The sequence below is a fragment of the Desmodus rotundus genome, chromosome 7 (genome assembly GCF_022682495.2).
Source record: "Desmodus rotundus isolate HL8 chromosome 7, HLdesRot8A.1, whole genome shotgun sequence".
Lineage (NCBI taxonomy): Eukaryota > Metazoa > Chordata > Mammalia > Chiroptera > Phyllostomidae > Desmodus > Desmodus rotundus.
The window spans coordinates 94427341-94447449 of NC_071393.1; the positions used below are offsets into that span (position 1 = coordinate 94427341).

General features: G+C 48.7%; 1 protein-coding gene and 1 pseudogene across 3 annotated transcripts; one reads left to right on the plus strand and one right to left on the minus strand.

The window, feature by feature from the left end:
* Nucleotides 1-508: 508 nt before the first annotated feature.
* UBAP1L (ubiquitin associated protein 1 like) lies at nucleotides 509-19844 on the minus strand. Of its 3 annotated transcripts, XM_053929151.2 has the most exons (7): nucleotides 19791-19815; nucleotides 16390-16479; nucleotides 14968-15251; nucleotides 8449-9006; nucleotides 6085-6291; nucleotides 2539-2640; nucleotides 509-1629 (listed from the first exon to the last, which is right to left on the minus strand). In XM_053929151.2, the coding sequence occupies exons 3-7, from the start codon at nucleotides 15085-15087 to the stop codon at nucleotides 1495-1497; spliced, it is 1122 nt and encodes a 373-aa protein (XP_053785126.1). In that variant the 5' UTR covers nucleotides 15088-15251; nucleotides 16390-16479; nucleotides 19791-19815; the 3' UTR covers nucleotides 509-1494. The 3 variants fall into 3 exon arrangements, with proteins under 3 accessions (XP_053785126.1, XP_024423301.2, XP_045058095.2); XM_024567533.4 differs by lacking the exon at nucleotides 16390-16479 and having other exon boundaries at nucleotides 14968-15088; nucleotides 19791-19844; XM_045202160.3 differs by lacking the exon at nucleotides 16390-16479 and having other exon boundaries at nucleotides 19791-19831.
* Nucleotides 17218-17354, plus strand: LOC112312157 (U2 spliceosomal RNA; annotated as a pseudogene).
* Nucleotides 19845-20109: the final 265 nt, after the last annotated feature.

Sequence of the window (20109 nt, forward strand, 5' to 3'; positions counted from 1 at the left end):
TTCCAAAAGGCAACCAGTCGATGTTTCTCTCCCTCTTTCTCCCTCACTTACCCTCTCTCTAAAATCAATAATATCCTCGGGTGAGGAGTAAATAAATAAATAAGAAATAATGACATATGTGTGTCATATATATAATAGTTATATGTAACTATTATTCAGCTATAAAAAAAAGAATGAAATCTTGCCATTTGTAACAACGTGGATGGACCTCAAGGGCATTATGCTAAATGAAATTCTAGTCAGAGAAAGATAAATACTGTATGATTTCATATGTGGAATCTAAAAATAAAAAACCAAACTCATAGATACAGGTAACAGAGTAGCAGTCGCCAGAGGTGGGGCTAGGAGGTGGCAGGTGGGAGAAATGAGGGAAGGCAATCAACAACAACAAAGAGCTAATTTTTTTTAAAGATTAAAAAAAAAGAATCCCCAGAGAGCTTCTTATAAAAATAAAACAGATCCCTAGGCGCTACCAAGCTGAACTTTCTGAGTCAGATTACCCACAAGTGGGGCCTGCGACTGTTTAACACCCTCCCCAGGGGATTCTTGGGAACAGCGGCCACGTGGAACTCTACTCTTCCTGGGGAAACAGAGTCAGTCATCAGCAGACCCAAAATTAGGAATTAGATCTTCGGACCCACAGTTAGATGTTCGTTCCACAACAAGACCAGGAGCCCAGAGAACCCAAAAGAATTGCCCATCATTTCCTTTTTGTTTTAATTTTCTCAAAAGCAAAGTTACTAATGCACACAGTTTAAAGAGTTGACTAAAGGTGGTTTTACAAGGCTAGTATGAGAAATCACGGCTCCTTGTCCACACCCTCCCATCCGCCCCTCCCCACAGGCAACGGCTTTCAACTGTTTTAGCTGATTCTTGTGGTATTGAAAGAGACCAAAATCTCACACCAAAATATGCCTCTTTGACATGAAAATTATTTTGAGCTGAAGGCAATGAAGAAGCAGCAAATGCAGAAAAAGTTCTCCCTACCCTTTTCTGTCTAAAGGCAGGCTGTAAACCCTCCTTTCCTTGAGATAGAATCTTGTCCTCCCAGAGATGCGCCAGGGGGATGAATCTGCGAACGACCCTTACTCCATTAGTCCCCTCCCATGTGTTTGCCTTCCAAGAATTTGCCATCCTTGGAAACCTAAAACCGATTTCCTGTGTCCTGTTATCTCTCTACAAGTTTATTCTTTGTTGATGCTACATAAGCCAGAGTTCTAAACTGACGCTTTGAGCTACTTTTCACTGAGGTTCCTCCACGTGACAGGTGCTGCATGTGTCAGTAAGCTGGTTTTCTCTCGTTAATTGGTCTAGCTGAAACCCTAAGGTGCCAAGTGTTGTCTCCTCTATAGCATTTACTCCCACCCTTGGCATTGTTTGCATTTTGTAATGAACACGCATCGCTTTGTTACTCTTAGGTCATCTATAGTTAGAATAGATTGCTGGGTTTAGCACAGGTCTGGGATGCCCTGGCATTGTCAAGTGCCCCAGTGCTCACTGGGCGAAGGCCACCAGCTCCTCCAGGGCTTGCTCACGGTGGTTGCCATGGACCAGCAGCACCTCCTTGATCCGATCCTGCTGGAAGCCCATGTCGCTGAACTGTTTCCAGAGGCGCAGGAACTCCCCGGCCTGAGGAAGGGGAGGCAGAGAGGCCACTGAGGATTGGTCTCCATGCTGGGGAGCCCCCTCCCCGGAGTCCTCTGTATCTGCCTCTCTGTATCTACAGAGAGCTGTGGCCTGATCCTGGGCAACACCTGCATTTCCCCTGTACCTCTGAAGTGACATGGGCTTGGACCTCTCTTCTGTGCCGAGGAAGGAGGCCCCCCCAGCCTGGCCCCCGGCTTGGTCCTGGCTTTGCTCCCTGACTCCGGCTCACTCCTGACTGCCTGTACTTGGGTGCTGGGGCAGGAAGGAAAAGAAGGTCAAATCCTGGTGCCCAGAGGATGCACAGTGAGGGTCTCTGTTCAGGCCCCAAACTCTGCCAGTGTTTCACAGAGTACAGCCTCCATTTCCTCCCTCCTCTGGCCCCAGTGCTTTAAACTTCCCCGTTTCTCCTCCCTCCCTCCCCCTCTGTACTATGTCCCCAGCACCCATCCCTCCCTGGGCCTCTGGGAGGAGCTGCTTGGGAGCCGGAACCAGCTGCTAAGTGTGGACAGGTCATAGTCACTGTCACTCAGAATGACTCCTGGGCCACAGCTGCATGTGCTCCAGATTCCAGGTAGGCACCAGACCCCTTAACAGAAAGTTCAAGTATCTCTGTGCTGCCTGTGGCTCCTACCCAGGTGTCTAACAAAGAGTGGGCATTCAGGAACACCTGTGTGTTGACTCCATTAAATAGTACAGAAGCCTTGCCTCCCCAGCTTGTCCCCTACCTCCTATGCTTCATCTCCCTGGGCTGTCTCTTTCTTCCCAGGGCTGAGCAAGAAGGCTGTCTCCTTACGGTCCCCAGGTGGGTCTGGCACGGTGCGCCCCTGCACACCAGGCTTGTGTGTGCACCCCCTCCCCTCCCCAGGGGCCCTGGCAGGTGGCCAGGCTGACCTGGCTCTCAGAGAACTGGAACATCTCCATGGCCTCCTCCACCAGGCCCTCGTCGTGGCCCTGTCGCAGCAGCCGGTCGCAGGCGCTGAGGTAGCTGAGAAACTGCGTCAGAAAGGGGCAAAGAGGGAGGGGCGATGAGAGGAGTGGTGGGGGCAGCAGACGGAGTGCAGGAATCACCCGAGGACCTCTCTGAGGCTTGAGCTCAGACCAGCTCTCTAGATGCCCCACCACACACGACATGGGCCCAGAAACCCCAGCAGCCACTAGAAGAGAAACAGAGGCCTCCTCTAGAGACAGGCGGACAGCAAGTCCTGACCAGCTATCCCAAACCGAGGGCTGGCACCCAGGCACAGGATGGCCAGGGTGAGCTAAGGTGTTCCCAGAACCCGAGTGGGGTACAGGACAGGCCTGCAACACAGGCATCTCACCTGCTACCCACCCCAGCCTGCTCACCTCCCCGGGGAGCATCTACCTGTGTGAAGGTGCCACCCACACCTGGGTGTCCCCACCCCACCCCTAGCCACCTACATCTCTGCCACCCAGGACTTCTTAATCCCCCACCACACAACAGTCCTGCCTCAGTGCTGGAAAGGGGAGGGGGCAGAGAGGATCTCACAGGGCTGGACCCTTGTTCAGCTCACTTCCTACTTAGTCAACAGGGGCTGTTTTTGCCCTCAGGATGAAGCGCTGTCTCCCAACCAGAGCTCAGAGGCCTGCCTGCTCCTGCCCCTGCCCTGGCCTTAGCTCTTCTCCCAGCACCCAGGCCTCTACACCCAGCCCCCTCCCCAAGGCCAGCCTCACTCCTCTCAACCGGGACCCGCTGTGCCCCATTTCCACAGTGCCATGCTTGGCGCTCCCACAGCACGTACAACTGTGTAACTGCCCTACTGTGTTCCTCATCTTTCTCATCCACTGACTTTGCTCCATGAGGGAAGGGCTGTATCAGTCTTATTCACCACTGCTTCCCAGCACCCCAGAGGGCAGGCAGAAGGAGCTCAATAAATATATGCTGTGTTTATAAAATGAACTAAGAACTACCTTCAAAGAGCTCACAGCTCAGTGGGGAAGATAAACCAGATACAGGACATCACGAGGGCCAGGCAAATCAGAGCAGGCTCTGTAGGGAGTCGGTGCCAAATGAAGGCACCAGACCTTAAAAATTATGGGTTCTAGTGGAGAGGAAGCAGGCTGGGTTCCTGCAGACCTTCAGAGCTGGGCAGAAAGCACAGATAATACAGGCTAATGCTTTTAGCCCCTGAACTCTCCAAGCATCTGCCCCAGGACACCTAGACCTTGCTCTGAGCACATTTGGAAAACCACCCAGCCGTGCCTTCCTTGTGCACCTGAGGACAAAGGTCCAGGCAACGCCCCGCAGCTCGCCCAGGAGCCCAGGACTGGAGCCTAGATCACCTGACATCTCGCAAGTGCCTTGTCCATCCCAGGGCCAGCTGCCAGAGGAGGGGCTTGAGCTACCTTGCAAGTGGACAGGATTTCTGAAGGTGAAAGTAGGAGCAGGGTTAAAGGCAGAAGGGGGTGCTCCCTTCACCTCTTAGCTCATCCACAGCAATGGTTTGTGGCCTCGGTGCTGATTGCATTGGTAAAGATTCAGCTGCTTGGTCAGTTTGGGGGCCTGTGGGACTGTGAATGCCACCAGGCCTGCCTCAGACCCCAGGACGGGGCCCCAGAAGTCATTGATTATAAGCACATATTCTCCTCCCTCCATTCTGTGAATAGGGAGAGGCTCGAAGAGGGGCCCTCCTGTGCCTAGAGCCTCGCAGCAAGTCTGGGCCTGGTCTATGGGCTTCGCAGGTGCCGCCCACGCCTGTCTCTCACTTGGGCCCTTGTGAAAGGAGGGAAGCTGTGATGCACAGAGCTTATAGTCTGTGTCTCCTCCGTTCTCTCCGGCTCTTCTCAGTGAAGATCCTCTGGAGCGCTCCCCTGTGGACTGTCTCTGGCATAAAGGATTTACTGCAGTATATATCTTTCAAGGGGAGAAGGAAGCTGAACCCAAAGGAGTTGCTTAGTTAACAGTGGAACTTTACAGACTAGAGGGAAATATGAACTTGGTGGGGGAGGGTAGATGAAGCCATCCAATAGACCTTCTGGCCCACCCCTCAGGGCCTCGCCTCTGCCTGCCCACCAGCGCAGAGGGCCGCCCAGAGACCGGGCCAGGCAGGTGGTCAGTCAGTCTGGAAACAGCATGTTCCTGAGGCGGTGGGGTTCTCCCAGCCCACCCACAGGGAGACCAGTGCCTGTGCCGGCTCCTAGTCATCTTCAGAGCTCCACAGTGATGAGACCTTAGCCTTGTCACAGGACCTAGAGACTGGGGGCAGGGCACGTCAGAGCCCCCTCTGTGCACCTGGTACCTCACAGTCCTCTGGCTAGCTTCTTAGCCACAGTCCTGGCTTTCAGTGGCAGCTGAAGGTGGGGGCAACCTGAGATCCACTCTTAAATCTCAGATTAGTGTGGGGTGTGGCCCTGGAAGGCTCTCACACAGAAAATGAGAGAACAGCGCTGTGCGACAAAGATTCAGAGGTAGACCAGCCTCAGTTTCTTCATCTGCAAAGTGGGGACAGTGTCAGCAACCATGCAGAATTGAGGAGGCCTAATTGCATACTCTCAGATTGAGGAACTGGCGCAGAGAAGGTGTTTACTAAATATTAACACAACTAATGACTGATTGATTCAGGGATGTAAGCATCTGACCACCTCAGTCCCGCTTCGGGTGACTCTGAAGGTCCATATACGCTCCATAACTGTAGGCTTGGCTGATGCTGTTGTCGAGGCTACAAAGCTCAGTGTCTCCGTTTACTCACTCCTGCTTCTGTCCACTCTCTTCTCCAGGGGCTGACCCCAACAGCCTCCTTAATAACTGTGCTGCACAGCACACTCCGCCCAAGTCTGCTTCCTGGGGATTCCACCACACAGCACTAGGTTTTATGTACCCCGGTTTCGCATGCCTCCTAGCTGCACCTAAATGCCCGGGAAGCGCCTGATAAGTACTGTTGCCTAGATGGGTGGGTGGGTGGGCGGATGAAAAGAGATGGGTGTGGGCAAACCGTTTGTTGAGGGAAGTGATTAGAGCTGCACCATCCAATATAGTATCCAGTAGCCACATGTGACTATTTTAATTAATCACAATTAACTAAAATTCTCAGTCACACTAGCTGTATTTCAAGTAACCACATATGGCTAGTGGATACTGTGTTTGACAACAGGTACAAAAAATCTCTCTCATTGCAGAAAGTTCTACTGGGCAGCTCTAGGGAGCTTCTCGGCCGCCCAAAGCTCCAGCCCCTGGATCTGGGGCGGAGACCAGGAGAGGAGTAGACCATCAACTCTCCCCCAGTGGGCATGGGGGTTCCTGATAAACGCCTATGGAGATAGTAGCATTAGGATCTAGAAACTTGCTCACAACTCCCGAGCAAGAGGCTGAGATTCTGCCTCTAAGAGAAGGAAACAAAACTTCTTCAAGGTGAAGATAAAACCACATGGCCACCCACCGGCTTCCAGCTCCACAGCCCCCAGCTCTGGACAATCCCTCACCTGGCTTAGGCTCTGACGCCCCGTCTTCTGCAGAGCCACAATGGCCCTATGCAGGGGATATCCCAGGGCCACCACTGGCCCGATGAGGTCTTGCTCCTCCTGGCTGAGGGCATTCAGCAGGTCAGCGGAATCAGGATGCAATCTGTGGGCGATGAGAGGCTGGGGCTCCAGCCCAAGAGGTGGCAGGCAGGTGTATGGGCTGAGGGACTGAAATACAGACAAGCTAGATGCGTCAGTTACCACCTGGCCTGGCAGCACAGTTTTAAAGGTGCCTTTGCATGCTACTTTCTATACAGAGTCCAGGGGCTAATGCTGTGAAGAGCTTGGAGTCCTGCAGACCTGGGTTCAAACCCCAGATCCCTATTGTTTACTCAGTTTACTCACGTGTAAAATGGAGGCAAACATACTAGATACCTCAAGGGTTGTTACAAAGCCATAAGACAATGTGAGGAAAGTAATTAGCAAAAGACCTGGCTCATAGAAACTGCCAGTGCGTGGTAATTGTTTCATTTGTAGCTTAGGACAACCCTGTATAAAAAATAGAATAGATCCTTCCTGTTATCCCACTTTACAGGTATTGAAATCAAGGTTCAGAGAAGTGAATGACCTGGTAAGCCACTTATATTTGGGACCTGAACCCTGCTCAGAATTGAATCCAGGCTTCTTTACCTCACCCATTAGGAGGATCTTCCCAGCCAGACCCTCATTCTTGAATTTGGCTGGGCTGAGGCCCAGCGGGGCACAGAGCAGGGCAGAGGCTGGCCACAGCTACGGTGCTGGGGAGACCCATACAAACCCTGAGCTAAGATTGGTGGCTTAAGGGCATTTCAGTTGGTCTGGATGGCATCACCCCTCAGCCTTCCCCTATGAAGAAGCACCAATCTGACAGCACTGAACATACCACCTGTCCCCTCCTGCCCCACCCATCCCCACCCGCTCAGGGTTTCTCTGCCGCAGCTTCACCCTTGGATCTGCTCTTTACCCCCAGAATGGAAAACATACAAATCTTAGGATCTGAGTCTACTCTGTGACCTTAAAAAAATTCTTAGCTGCTCTCTGCCTCAATTTCCTTCTCTGCAGAACCTCTGTCCCCAACCCTCCCCCCAACACACACACACACACACACACACACACACACACACACACACACACACAGAGCTGCTGCTAGGGTTAAACTGAATGTGGATCAGGGAAGAGCCACCTGGCATCTGCACCTGGTCCCTGATGTGGGCACTGCTGGTCCAGTTCACAGAGCCTTGTCTCTACGTTTGCACCAAGCAACTGTGGGCAGAGTTGCTGGCCCCCTTTACAAGGTAGAAAAGGGATGGCTCAGCGCGCTTCAGTAACGTGCGTAAGGTCACACACCAGGAGCGGAAAATCCAGACCTCGGGTCTCTTTTGGATTTAATTTCCCGTTGGCCCTGCACCTACTGGTTTGGCCATTGGGCTGCTGGGGGGCAGAAAGCTGTGCCCTGTCCCTACCTTCTGCTCCTAGTCCTGACCCACCCCATCTGATCTGGATCGCAGTTGTGTGGAATTTTATGCTTGCACAATTTGTACCTCTTAAAGAAAACAAACAGACACAATTATAAATATAAAATTAGGCACAAAGCTTTGGAAGGAGCAAAGCCGGGGGCCTGAGGCTAAAGCTTCATTGATTTCATGGTAAGTTCACTTCTGTGCCCCATTCTTACGGGTACAGACCTGTCCTGAAGCCTTCCCAGCCAGTAAGAACCCGCACCTCTCAGCACATGATCACTCCCCTGTACAGTGCTGCCTGGTCCCCAGGCCTCCTTGGGAAACTCTCCTCACCCACTGGTTTTGACCTTGTCTCTTCCAACCCAGGGTCTGGCAGGAATTAAGGGACAGCGACTATTCCTGGACTGAGACTCCAGCTCACCCAGTTACAGCAAGCCTCCTCCCCTGGCAAGCCCTGGATTTCAGTCAAGTTCATTAATGCAATAGACATTCATTGAGCACCCCCTATCGGCCAAGTCTGCTGTTGGGTGCTCTGGAAACAAAAATGAATGCAATCCACCCCTTGCCCTAAAAGAACTCATATTCCAGTGGGAGAGAGAGACACACAGGTACGGGATAATCACAATTAAGTGACATGCGCCCTAACAGAGGCAAAGCAGGCACAATGGGAAACAGAGGGAATGGGGGACCTCTGAGCAGGGAATATTCTAGGCAAAGGGCCGCAGGAAGAACAGCATGGTGTACAGGGCCTGGTGAGAGCAGCAGGTAAGGTAAGGAGGAAGAGCACAGACAGGAGGGGACCGAGACCGTGGACCAGGCTGGGGCCCCAGACAATGGGGGTTTCGCTACTGATCTGCAGACCTGGCAGAGCGGGCAAGTTCCTTACCGCGACTGTGGGTTTGTGGTTCCGCAGCGGAGGCATGGCACCGGCCGTGGATGGCCGCGGAGGTGGCGCGGGTGCACTGGGGAGTGGGGGCACAGGGCCCTGGGGAGGCTCGGAGCTGGGGCAGAGGCTCAGCGCCCGGTGGCGGATGCGCTGCAGGAGGGCACGGGGACGGGAGGCTATTCTGCCCTCCGAGAGTTTCCGCCGGGCACCTGCCAACTCCAACCTCACGCCGCGCAGCACATCCAGCGAGTAACAGTGATGGCCTGAGCTGGGGCTCGCAGGAGCGCTGGCCTGGGGGCGGCAAGGACCCGGCTTTCCCTCCCTGGCAGGGGAGGGTTCTTCCTCTTCTTCTTCCTTCTCCTCCGGTTGCTCCTGGGGTCCAGCCTCAGGGCCTTGGGCTGCAGCTGGCGCAGGCACCGGCCGGCATTCTGGGCTAACCAGCAAGTACCAGGCAGGAGGGGCTGAAGCTGTCCCGGGGGCATCGCACTGGAGCTGGCAGGGTCCCCTGACGACAGCCTCCACCCAGAACACAGTCCTCCTCTCCAGGCTGAAATCGTGCTGCCGAGAGAAGGCTACGTGAGGATCGGCCAGGCAAGCCAGTGCTCGAGGGCACACTCATACCCTCTGGTCTCCGAGGCTCCTGTTCAGCCAAAGGCTTGCCAGACCTGCACAGCTTCCAATTCTGAGCCCCAGGCAGCCATCACAGCCCACCCCTGTTTTAGCTAACACTGGAGTAGACGGGTATCAGTAACAATGTAACAGTAACCTCTGCAGGAAGGACAAAGTGAAGAATAGGTTAATAGGATGAAATGTAGTGAAATCTAATATCTAAGTCCCTTTGCCATTTAGTATATAATTGAACAGTAGCAGCTTAAAAGCTTTCTCCAATAAAATTGGGTCTCACCAGCCCAGCGGTGTGGCGCGGTAGATTAAGTGCCGGCCTACGAACAGAAGGGTCCTGGGTTCCATCCCCAGGAAGAGCCCATACCTGGGTTGCAGACCAGGTCCCCGGTAGGGGGCGTGCGAGAGGCAACCGCACATGATGTTTCTCTCCCTCTCCCTCTCTCCCTCCCTTCCCCTCTCTCTAAAAACTTTTTTTTAAAAAGTGCAGTTGTCAGTAAACAGCACATGAACTTCAACTTCCCTGTGGAGTAATACAACGGTCCCCCATTGGCAGGATGCAGAAGGGTGGAAGCGAGTAACAGGAGGCGGAGCTGGCGGGGTGGGGGTGGGGGCAGGAGGCAGAGGTCAGCTTCCCTTACTCGCTGCTCCCTCACCCTGGGGGGCGGGAGGTGGTAGAGGGGAGACAGGAGGCGGACCTCAGGCACTCGGGTTTTAAAGATTTATTCATTTTTAGAGAGAGGGGAAAGGGAAGGGGGGGAGAAAGAGAGAGAAATATCAATGTGTGGTTGTCTCTCATGCCCCCACTGGGGACCTGCAGGCATGCGCCCTGACTGGGAATCGAACCGACAATCCTCTGATTTGCAGCCCGCGCTCAACCCACTGAGCTACTCCAGCCAGGGCTTGCTGGGGTTCTAAACAGGCTACAGACCAGCGCTGGTCCTCGGCTCTGGGGGTTGGGAACCTCTGGAATAATACCCTTCTCCATCCTCCTGGCTGCCATCTGAGGTTACTTTCGGACCCAGGACATGTAAAATTCGCTAATCTTTGTTGAACCCTACTTAGTAGGTTTTACCGGTATTCCTATTTCCAGATTATGAAAATGAGGCTCAGAAAATTTAATTTGCCGGAGGTCAGAGTGGAGGTGAGGGGCTACGCTGGGATTTCTCTGTCCATCTGACTACGGGGCTTTATCCACTACATAGCAGGCCACCTAAAAAAGCGGTCTGGAGCCCTCATAAATAATCTAGCTTGAGAGTTTAAAAGTGACGCAAAAATAAAATATTCCCATTGCCTATCTTTAAAATTAAGAACCAAGAATATAAAATGCCATTAAAATATTTTTAAAAATTTAAAGGCAATTTCAATGCTCTGTGATGGCCAGTTAAGGAAGAGAGAGGCAGGAGGAAGTGGTGTGTGTGAGGGAAAGGGGAGGCAGAAAGACAGACAAAAACAGACACGGATCACGGACACTGCCACCTCCCTCCCACCTTTGACCTGACCCTAGGTTGGGGAGAGGAGCGTCCTTTAGCTGGTCCAGACTGGCTCCCTGACTGAGGTCAAGGACTGTGTCTTTTTCTGCTCTGTGCCCTCAGGGCCCAGGGCAGGCAGGCCTGGCACAGAGTGGACATTTGTAGGTGTGTGCAGATCACGTGCTAGAGAAAGAGACTGGAGAAAACCGGGAGAGTCGTGAGAAACAGAAGAGGAAAACGACAACTTCAGAACTGATGAGGCGGAGTTGTAGAGAAGGAGACTAAGCCAGCGGGACTTAGGGGATAAAATGATACAAAGACCCAATAAGAATACCAACACAATTTATGGAACTAAGCAAGATGATTCTAAAGTTCATATGAAAAACAAACAAATAAGAATAGCCAGAATAACTCTGGAGATGAAAAGATAAAGAGAACTGGCCCTACAAGCTGTTTTATTATATTATAAAACATCAATAATTAAAGCTATGATACTGGCAAAGATAGATTAAAGGTAGAGAATAAAAGTCCAGAAATAGACCTCAATATCTATGGGGATTTAGTAAATAATAAAGATGGCATTTCAAGCAACGAGAAAAAGAGGAACCAGTCAATAAAGGGTGTTAGCTATCTGGAGGAAAATAAAGTTGGATCCATTCTCACATTATATACACAAGGATAAATTCCAAAAGGATCAAAGATTCAAATGTGTGATATTAAACCATAAAAGTACCCGGAGAAAACAGGACAGACACCCTTTACAACCTCAAATGGGGACAGCCTTTCTTACTCCGGATCAAAATCCGTAAGCCATGAACACGCACACAGGCACATGCCCAAAATCCGCAGGGCAAATACGCCTCACGAGCAAGGTCAAAGACAGATGACAAACCGGGGAGGGGGGTGGGGGTGGGGTGGAAACAGCACTCACACCACACACAAAGGCTAACTTTACTAATCTTGAAGGCCAACAGCCAAACAGAAAAAAATGGACAAAAAATAATATGGACAGTCCACAGAAAAGGAACTACAAATGGCTCTTAAACACAGAAGAAGCTGCTCAACCTCACTCATAATGAGAGAAAGCAAAAGGAAACTATGCTGACACACCATTCGCCTAGCCCTTGGCCCAGACCCGATGTCCGATGACCGTGTGTTGGGGAGTGTGGGAGGTACTGGTGCTCACAGCGTGCTGGCTGGGGTGTAAATCAGGGTGACCCCACGCAGAGCCAGAGCAGTCTGGTAGTTTATGTAAGCAAATTCAAAAGGACATTTGCATATCCTCATTTCCTGCAGTACTGTTTATAACGGCAAAGCCTTGGAAGAATCTAAGTGTACATTAAGAGGGACCCAGCTGACAAAATGTGATCCATTATGATCCATTCTAATCCATATGGACTATATGTAATCCATATAATAATCCATACATCCATATAATGCAATGTTTCAGTGAAAGACAAAACTGAAGACGCTTTCTATGTACAGATATGGAAGATTTTTATAAGTGAAAAAATCAAGAACAGTTTCTATGAAATGTTACCTTTGGTATAAAAAAGGAGGAAATAGCTATATTTGGTTGCCTAAACACACATAAGAACCTCTAGAAGAATATATAAAGAATAAATAACAGAGGCCATCAGTGAAGGGGCGGAGCTGGGGGGCAGGGCCGATGGAGGGAAGGCAAACTGCCTGGGGGCCAAATTGACCTCCCACCTTGTTTGTGTAAATAAAGTGTTACTGAAACAGCCTTGACCACCCTCTCCTTTCCCTAAGGTCTATAAAAACTCTGGCAAGTAAGCCTGCTCTTTCCCTCCAATTTTTACTTCTGGCCCTTTATAGAAAATATTTGTCAACCCCTGCTCTATTACACTTTATACATACATATAAATTTATATATGTGTATATATATATAAAATATGTACATATTATACACACACACACACACACACATCTAAAGAGGCTCTAAGTATGGAAGGAAAGGCTCCTTAGGAAAGAGCAGGGTGAAGTGGGGGTGGGCAGAGGCTTAGGGGTCTGACGGATGCCTGTTGGAACCCTGGCCACGTCACTCACAGGCCCCAAGACCCTGTGGACCACTCAGATAGGAGCTTTGATCCCCTGTGCCATGGGGCAGGAACAGCTAGCTGCTAAAAGGGTCATAAAAATGAGAGAGAAGACTGAACATGTAAAGAGTTCTTGGCATGGGCCTGGTGCCGAGCAGGTGCTCAATACATGGTAGCTGTTATTATTTTTCCCTTTAGGCCACTATAGGTTCATCTGGTAATCTAACCACCATGTATAACATCGCTGTTATGGGGAAATGTATTTCGAGTTCTTAACACTGGGAATATAACCCAGTGAACTCGAAGCTGGAAATCATACTTGGAGTCTCATGTTTCTCTATTTGTTAGTTTGGCTCAACAGGAAAAGAGATGGAGGCTCAGGAAGGGCAAGCGGCTCAAGGACTTGCAGGTGCCCACCCTGAGAGCAGGAGGCAAAGCCAGGTCAGAATTTGGCTAGGACACTAGACATGGACTTGGCAGAAGGGTGCCCATTTCTGCTACTAGACTAGCCTCTTCCCAGCTTGGCTTGAGCTCAGCAGGGAGGGAAAGTCTGTGATAATCCACTCCTCCTGGAGCTCAGTAAATCACATTCCTCTTCCCACCAATACCAGGCTGTACTGCCAGAGAGAGCGCCCACAGCAGGGGCTGAAGAGCAAGGGCTCTCGCCCCACAGAGGGCGCTCTGGGCTTTTCAAAGCTTATGCCAACTCTGGAAACCTGGCCTGAGGAGCCTGGGGGCAGGTCCAGAGTCTGCAGATGAAGCCAAATTGCAGCGCATCTCCTGCTCCGGTGCCACCGGCCACTCAAGCCCCTCTACCTGACCCTGCCCAGGCCTCTCCTTCCCGGACTGTGCTCTCTGCTCCTGACTTCCTGAAACCTTTTTTTTTTTTTTTTGGCCTTCAAGCATCACCTGTCTGGTGTCTCTCCTGTTCCAACCCTGATCTTAGCTAATACAAATAAATGATCTGCAGTCAGAGCCTGGGTTTTAGTCTAGCCACTAACTTGGACAAACATTTCCCTTTTCTGGGCTGCAGGTTCCTCGTGTTCAAAATGAGTGAGAGCTGATCTGGATCCCCAAACTTCTCCACAAAGCGCCCAGCAGTCAGTGGAGAGTGAGCACGCAGGAGCCTGAGGACTCGGTCCCAAGAGGCCCAATGCCAGCTCCACAGTTCTTTGCAGTCTTATTCTTTCATTTTTAAAGAATTCATGTGACTTTTGCATTCTACCCAATGATACATCTGTGTTACAATCTAAATGCAATAGGCTCCCCTGTAAATATTCAAGTAAACTTGATTCTCCTGGAAGTTAAATAATCATGTTTATCCTAAGGCCGTATGTGATGTGACCACATACACTGGGAGCACAGCCCAGGGTGTGAGTCATGGGGCGCTCCAAGGTGCCTCCAGGACAGACGTGGGGAATAGTAATCCTTTCTAATGTGTCCCGGGCAACTCTGCATTTTAACAGAGGATTCTAGATCTAGTGTCTTAACCCAAAGGGGTCGTTCTAATGGTGGGATTTTATTTATTATTAGTATTATTTTATCCTCACCTGGGGACATGTTTTCATTGCTTTTAGAGAGTGAGGAAGAGCGGCAGAGTTGGGGGAGAGAAAGAGAAAGAGAGAGAGAGAGAGAGAGAGAGAGAGAGAGATGTAAGAGACATCGAATGGTTGCCTTCTTATATGTGCCCTGACCGGGACTGAACATACAGCCTGGGTATGTGTCCTGACTGGAATTCAGACCTGTGACCTTTCGGTCTATGGGATGATGCTCGACCCAACTGAACCACATTGGCCAGGCCCGGCCTAGTGGTGGAATTTTATTTTATTATTATATTTTATTTTATTTTATTTTAAGATTCTATTTCTTTACTAACAGAGGGAAAGGGCGGGAGAAAGAGAGGGAGAGAAACATCAGTGTGAGGTTGCCTATCATGTGCCCCTACTGGGGGCCTGGCCCGCAACCCAGGCATGTGCCCTGACTGGGAATCCTGAACTGGTGACCCTTTGGTTCACAGCCCGCGCTCAATCCACTGAGCCACAGCAGCCAGAGCTAAGGTGGAATTTTAGACATAACAGCAGGCTGACAGAGAAGAGAGGGACTGGAACATCTGCACAATGACCCTCATTCACTTTACACAGGTGACCTTCCAGTTATTCTAAGGCTAAAACAAGACCCACTAAATAATCCCCATCACCAGCCTTCCTCAGGAAACACCTTTCCTCTTGGGTTATTTCCAAACTCTATGGAATATACTGGAGCAGGCTGCCCTTTAAAATCAAGGATCAAGGTCCCATGAGGCTCAGTGTCAGACCCACAGACCCAGGAACTAGGAGATAGACAGACAGGCAGAGAGATACACTTACCATAGAACCCAGCAGAAGCTCCCTGCAGGCTGGAACACTGAGTTCTGGTCCAGGCAGAAGCTCTGTGCTTATCACAAAGCCCTTGGACACCTTGAAAGGGACACCATCGAGGGCATTCATTCTGTGGAGGAGTGTGGAGATGGTGAGCAGGCTGAGGCAGGCTGCCCAGTGGCAGGCAGAGAGCCTAGTCCCGAGGACCAGGCTCAGGCCCCTCAGGTGGCCTCAGTGCTCTGTGACTTAGCCGGGTCCCCACAGCCAAGAGGGAAAAGGTGAAGTGGCCAGTGCTGTTAAAAAAGAGTTTTTCACTTAAGCAATTGAGGAAGAAATATCAAATTACAAAAACTCTTCCAAAAGAGGAAGGAAGGAATACTTCCTAACTCATGTGACATCACCTTGATACCAAACTTGACAAGAAAATTAGAGGCCATCTCTCATGAACATAAATGAAAAAAATCATAAATGAAAACGAACAAAAATAATTATGGATAGAAAACTACTGCCAAGTTGAGTTTATTACAGGAATGAGAGGTTGGCTTAACATTCCAAAATCAGTCAGTGGGAATAAAGACAAACATCAATAGAATAAAAATTAAAAAAATATATAATCATCTCTCTCCACAGATGCAGAAAAAGTGCTTGACAAAATTAATACCTATTCATGATTTTAAGAAACAACAAACTCTTTTAGCAACTTAGGAATTTTCTTAACCTAATAAAAATATCTCTAAAATATCTGAAGCAAACATCCCACGTAACGTGAAAAACTGAAAGATAGCCCCAGGATTGGGAATGATGAGGGGAGGACGTCCCCACCATTCCTTCTGGGCAGCGTCGCACTGGAGGGGTTAGCCTGTGCAAGAAGAGAGGGGAAATAAAAGTATAAGGATTGGAAAAAAAGAAATAAAGCCATCGTTTTTCATAGATGACCTAATTATATGTAGAAAATAAAAAAATCCTGTAGGAATAAAACTCTTAGAATGAGTTAATTTGGGAAGGTTATTGGATACACGGGCAATACACAAGAATCCATTATGTATCTATACACAAATAACAAACCATGCAAATGTTATCTTTTAAAAATTTTTTAGAGATTGAAATTTTTAAAAGGTACCATTTATATTAGCATCAACTACCTAGGACTCAATATAGCATAAGATGTATAAGACAGAAAATTAGAAAAGATTAGGTTAAGTGGAGGAATATAGCATGACCATGGATGGTAAGACTCACTCTTATAAAGGTATCAACTCTTCCTGAATTGATTTACAGATCCCACATATCAAAATTCCACCATTTTGGGTGTAAATTGGCAAACTAATTCTACAATGCAAATGCAATGTAAAGGGCTAAGAAAAGCCAAGACAATCTTTAAGAAGAAGCACCACAGTGGGAAGACTTACACTTTCCGATGTCAGGACTTACTTGAAAGGTACCAGCAGTGAGACAGCGTGGCCCTGACAGGAGGAATTCTGAAGGGACCGAGTGACCAGAGAAGGATGCCCAGGGACAGACCTGCACATACAGACCCTTGACTTATGACCCTTCGGAGCACTAGGAAAATGAAGGTCTTTCCAGTAAATTGTTCCGGGTCAGTTGGATATCCACCTAGAACATAAAATCTTGGCCTCCTACCTCACGTCATATACAAAAATCAATTCTACGTAGACTGTAGATCTCAGTATAAAAGGTAAAGAGGTAAAGCTTAAAGATGAAATTGGAGAATATGTTCATGACTTTATAATAGGCAAACACTTTTTAAACAGATTACATAAAGACTAACAATAAAGGAAAACACTGGTAAATCGGGTTAAAGTGAAGAATCTCTTCATCAGGAGACACCATTAAAAGGAGAGTGAAACATCACAGAGCGGGAGAAGAGATCTGCAGCACAGGAATCTGACAAAGGACTCATATTCAATGTAAACAAATCAATGAGAAAAAGACCCAATGCAAAAATAGGCAAGAAATTTTCATAGGCACTTCATGAAAGAGACTATCCACATGGCCAATAACCGGGCAAGTGGTTTAACCACACTAGCCATCGGGGAAATGCAAACTGAAACAATGAGATACCACGACACACGGACACACACTCACTCACACAGTCCAAGTTTAGAAAGCCTGACGGAATCGAGCGCTGAGAACGGGGGAACACCTGGAACTCTGTGCGCCGCTGCCGAGGAAGTCGGTCAGCGTTGGTCAACAGTGTCTACTAACACTGGAATCCAAGAGTGCGAGGCTCATTCACACACAGCTTCTGGGCCTTTTGGCTAAGATCAAGTGTAGTATGTTTCAGTTTAATAGTCACGAGGGCAGGGATTTGATTTTTAATAATTTTAAACAACATTAAATAAAGATTCTGTTGCCTAAAAAACAAAAGAACACTCATGCACACAAATTCAAGCTCATGGCTGCCTGTGATACACGTTTTAATCCCCTGTAGAGTCCTGACTGCAGCCGGGCGTTTCGCAAACAACTGGGGTTTACTAGGGAGCACCTCTGGCTTAATACAGTCTGTCGTCCCTACCAGGAGGGTGCAGAGTCCTGCTGCGAGGGGTCACCGCGGTCATCCCCATGCCCATGTGCGAGCATCCTAGGTAATCTGAGTGTAGAGAGGTCAAATGAGGCCACACGGGCAAATCCCTTAATTCCCTCATCTCCTCTGTAAGCTCACTCTTGTCAGTGTCTTATTGTCTGTAAGACTCAAAGGACTGCTTCCTGGCACATCGGAGTGTCTCTCTATGCTACAGGATCAGACAGGTCCCAGTGCAATCAGTAAGTGATCTGCCCATCACCGGTTCTTACAGGGGACATTGAGGAACAGGGGGTTGTAGGGAATACAAGAAAGTTAGCAAATTTTGGCACTCTTGGATTTATCAATCACACGTTGGGCTATCATTAGAATTTTGAGCGATGGGGAAGGACCGCAGTTTTACTGAGACTCTTCGATAGTCTATGTGCCAATGACTTACACACAAAATTCTCCAGTTCTCTTCTGAGATCAAACTCTTAAACACAACCACCTACAACACATCTCCTCCTAGATGTCTCAAGGGTGCTTCAAACACAACATATCCCAAATGAATTCCTCATTTTCCCCTCCCCTGAACTGCTCCTCATCCCCTAGGACTCCTCATCTCGAGGAATGTCTAAGGTGCACAAGCTTGGGACTCACCCCAATACTTTCCTCTCCTTCACTCCCACCCACCTCAAATCCCTGCCAAGGTTTTTCTCTTCAGTCTCTGGAGTCCAGCCATTTCATGTTACCTCCGCTGCCATCACAGGAATGCAAGCCGCCATTATCTATCCTCACTTGTCCAGCCGGTGTCCACGTACCCTCTCACGCCCTGTTTCTATAATTCTGTTCCACACACTGGGGCAAATGTGATCATTTCAAAGCAGCAAACTAAGCCATTCCTCTGCTTAAAAGCCTCCCATGGTTCCCAGCTGCTCTCAGAAGCAAAAGCGAACTCCTGACAAGGGCTTCCCAAGCCTGCAGTGACGGCCCTTCCCCTCTCACCCACTGTGCTCTAGCCATGTTGACCTTCAATGCTTCGATCTCTTGGCCTACCACAGTGCCCTTGCATATGCTGTTCCAGATACTTGCTATGTTCCTCCTTGTCTCTTCCCCACGGTTAATAGTTGTTAACTCTTCAGAGCTCAGCTGAAACATCGTTTCTTCAAAACAGTGGTCCCTGCCCCGGGCGGGTGGCTCCGTTGGTTAGTGCATCCTCCCATACACCAAAAAGTTGTGGGTTTGATCCCCGCTCAGGGCACGAATGGTAAGCAACCAACTGATGTTGCCTGCCCTGCCCTCAAATCAATAAACATATAGGTCCACTTAGTACAGTGGCTTTCTAGACTTTTTTTTTACTGTGAACCACAGGATGAAATACATTTGACTTTGTGACCTAACATATATACAGGTAAATTGAATCATGACAATTCTTACCCCTACTATATGATATATTTCCACTATTTCACCTAAATGCATTATGGAACACTCATTTTGGGGGGGGGGGAAGGCCTAATGAACCTTATAGAACCTTATCTGCCCTTCAAAGCACTCAGCACATTTTTAATGATTATTGGATTATCTCTCTCTCAAAATCTATTAGGGTGTATTTGGTATTTTGCTTGTGGCGGTAGCCCTTACATTTAGCAAATTATTTGAGCCTCAATAGCCACTTAATAAATATTTGAACAGTGAAAAATATAAATTTGTATCTAAGCCCTTTTTCTTTCGGCACTTACCACGATTATAACGGACTCTGATTACCTGCATGATTATTAGGATTCTCCGCTCTACACCCTAACTACAGGAAGCAGGAATCCTGTTGGCTCCTCTCTCTGCCTCCAGCTCTTAACATAGTACCTCGCAAATGGTAAATAAAAAGCATTTCCCAAGTACCCGGTTCAAATCCAGGTGCCTAAATTCCGTCAAGCACGAGAAAGTTAAAGTTGAGACGTGTCTCCCGCTCTGCACAATTATGCACTTTAGCATCAACTGCCTCAGACTTCGACCTTCGCTTCAGACTGTAGGGAGCCCAGGTTATTCCAAAAGGCGAATGGAACCTACATCAGAAACAAATTCTTCATGGATAGCCAGGTGTGCAGGTCAGGAGCTACCCAAAAGTAAACAGTTAATTACAGAGTTCACTGGTTATCAGTATTTATAAAAAGATTAAGTTGGAAATGCTTCGTGGAATCTCTAGTCCTTAAGATATATATATATCACTGCTAATACTTCATAGCATTCATGCTCCTGCTACATATTATATATCATACTTATTTGAATGGAACAAGACATAGTTTGTACTTACCTTGTAATTCCCAGGATAGCTTCCCTGTAGACAAAACTCGCAGAAGTGCCTGGATTGCTCCAACAGATGGTATAATCCCAGCTAAGCTTCTTGACACATCTTTGCACAGAAGTCACGTGGACACAGAAACATGAATGGTTTTGGAGTGATTAAGTTGCTTGGCTAATAGCAAAGTGTTTTGACGCCATAAACTCAGCCACTTGGGATGAAAATTCTCAGCATTTAATGTACAATTTATCTCTTGATTTCATTCTACATTCTTCCCTGTATTTACTTAGTTTCTTAAAAAGAAACGCTTTTGTTAAAGTTTCTCACAAAT

Coding starts and splice junctions, on each gene's coding strand:
- UBAP1L (XM_024567533.4), bottom strand. CDS start 15,087: ATGAATGCCCTCGATGGTGTCCCTTTCAAGGTGTCCAAGGGCTTTGTG. Junction 9,007..14,967: donor AGCTTCTGCTGGGTTCTATG/GTAAGTGTATCT, acceptor TTCTCTCGGCAG/CACGATTTCAGCCTGGAGAG. Junction 2,641..6,084: donor GGCGTCAGAGCCTAAGCCAG/GTGAGGGATTGT, acceptor TTTCTGACGCAG/TTTCTCAGCTACCTCAGCGC.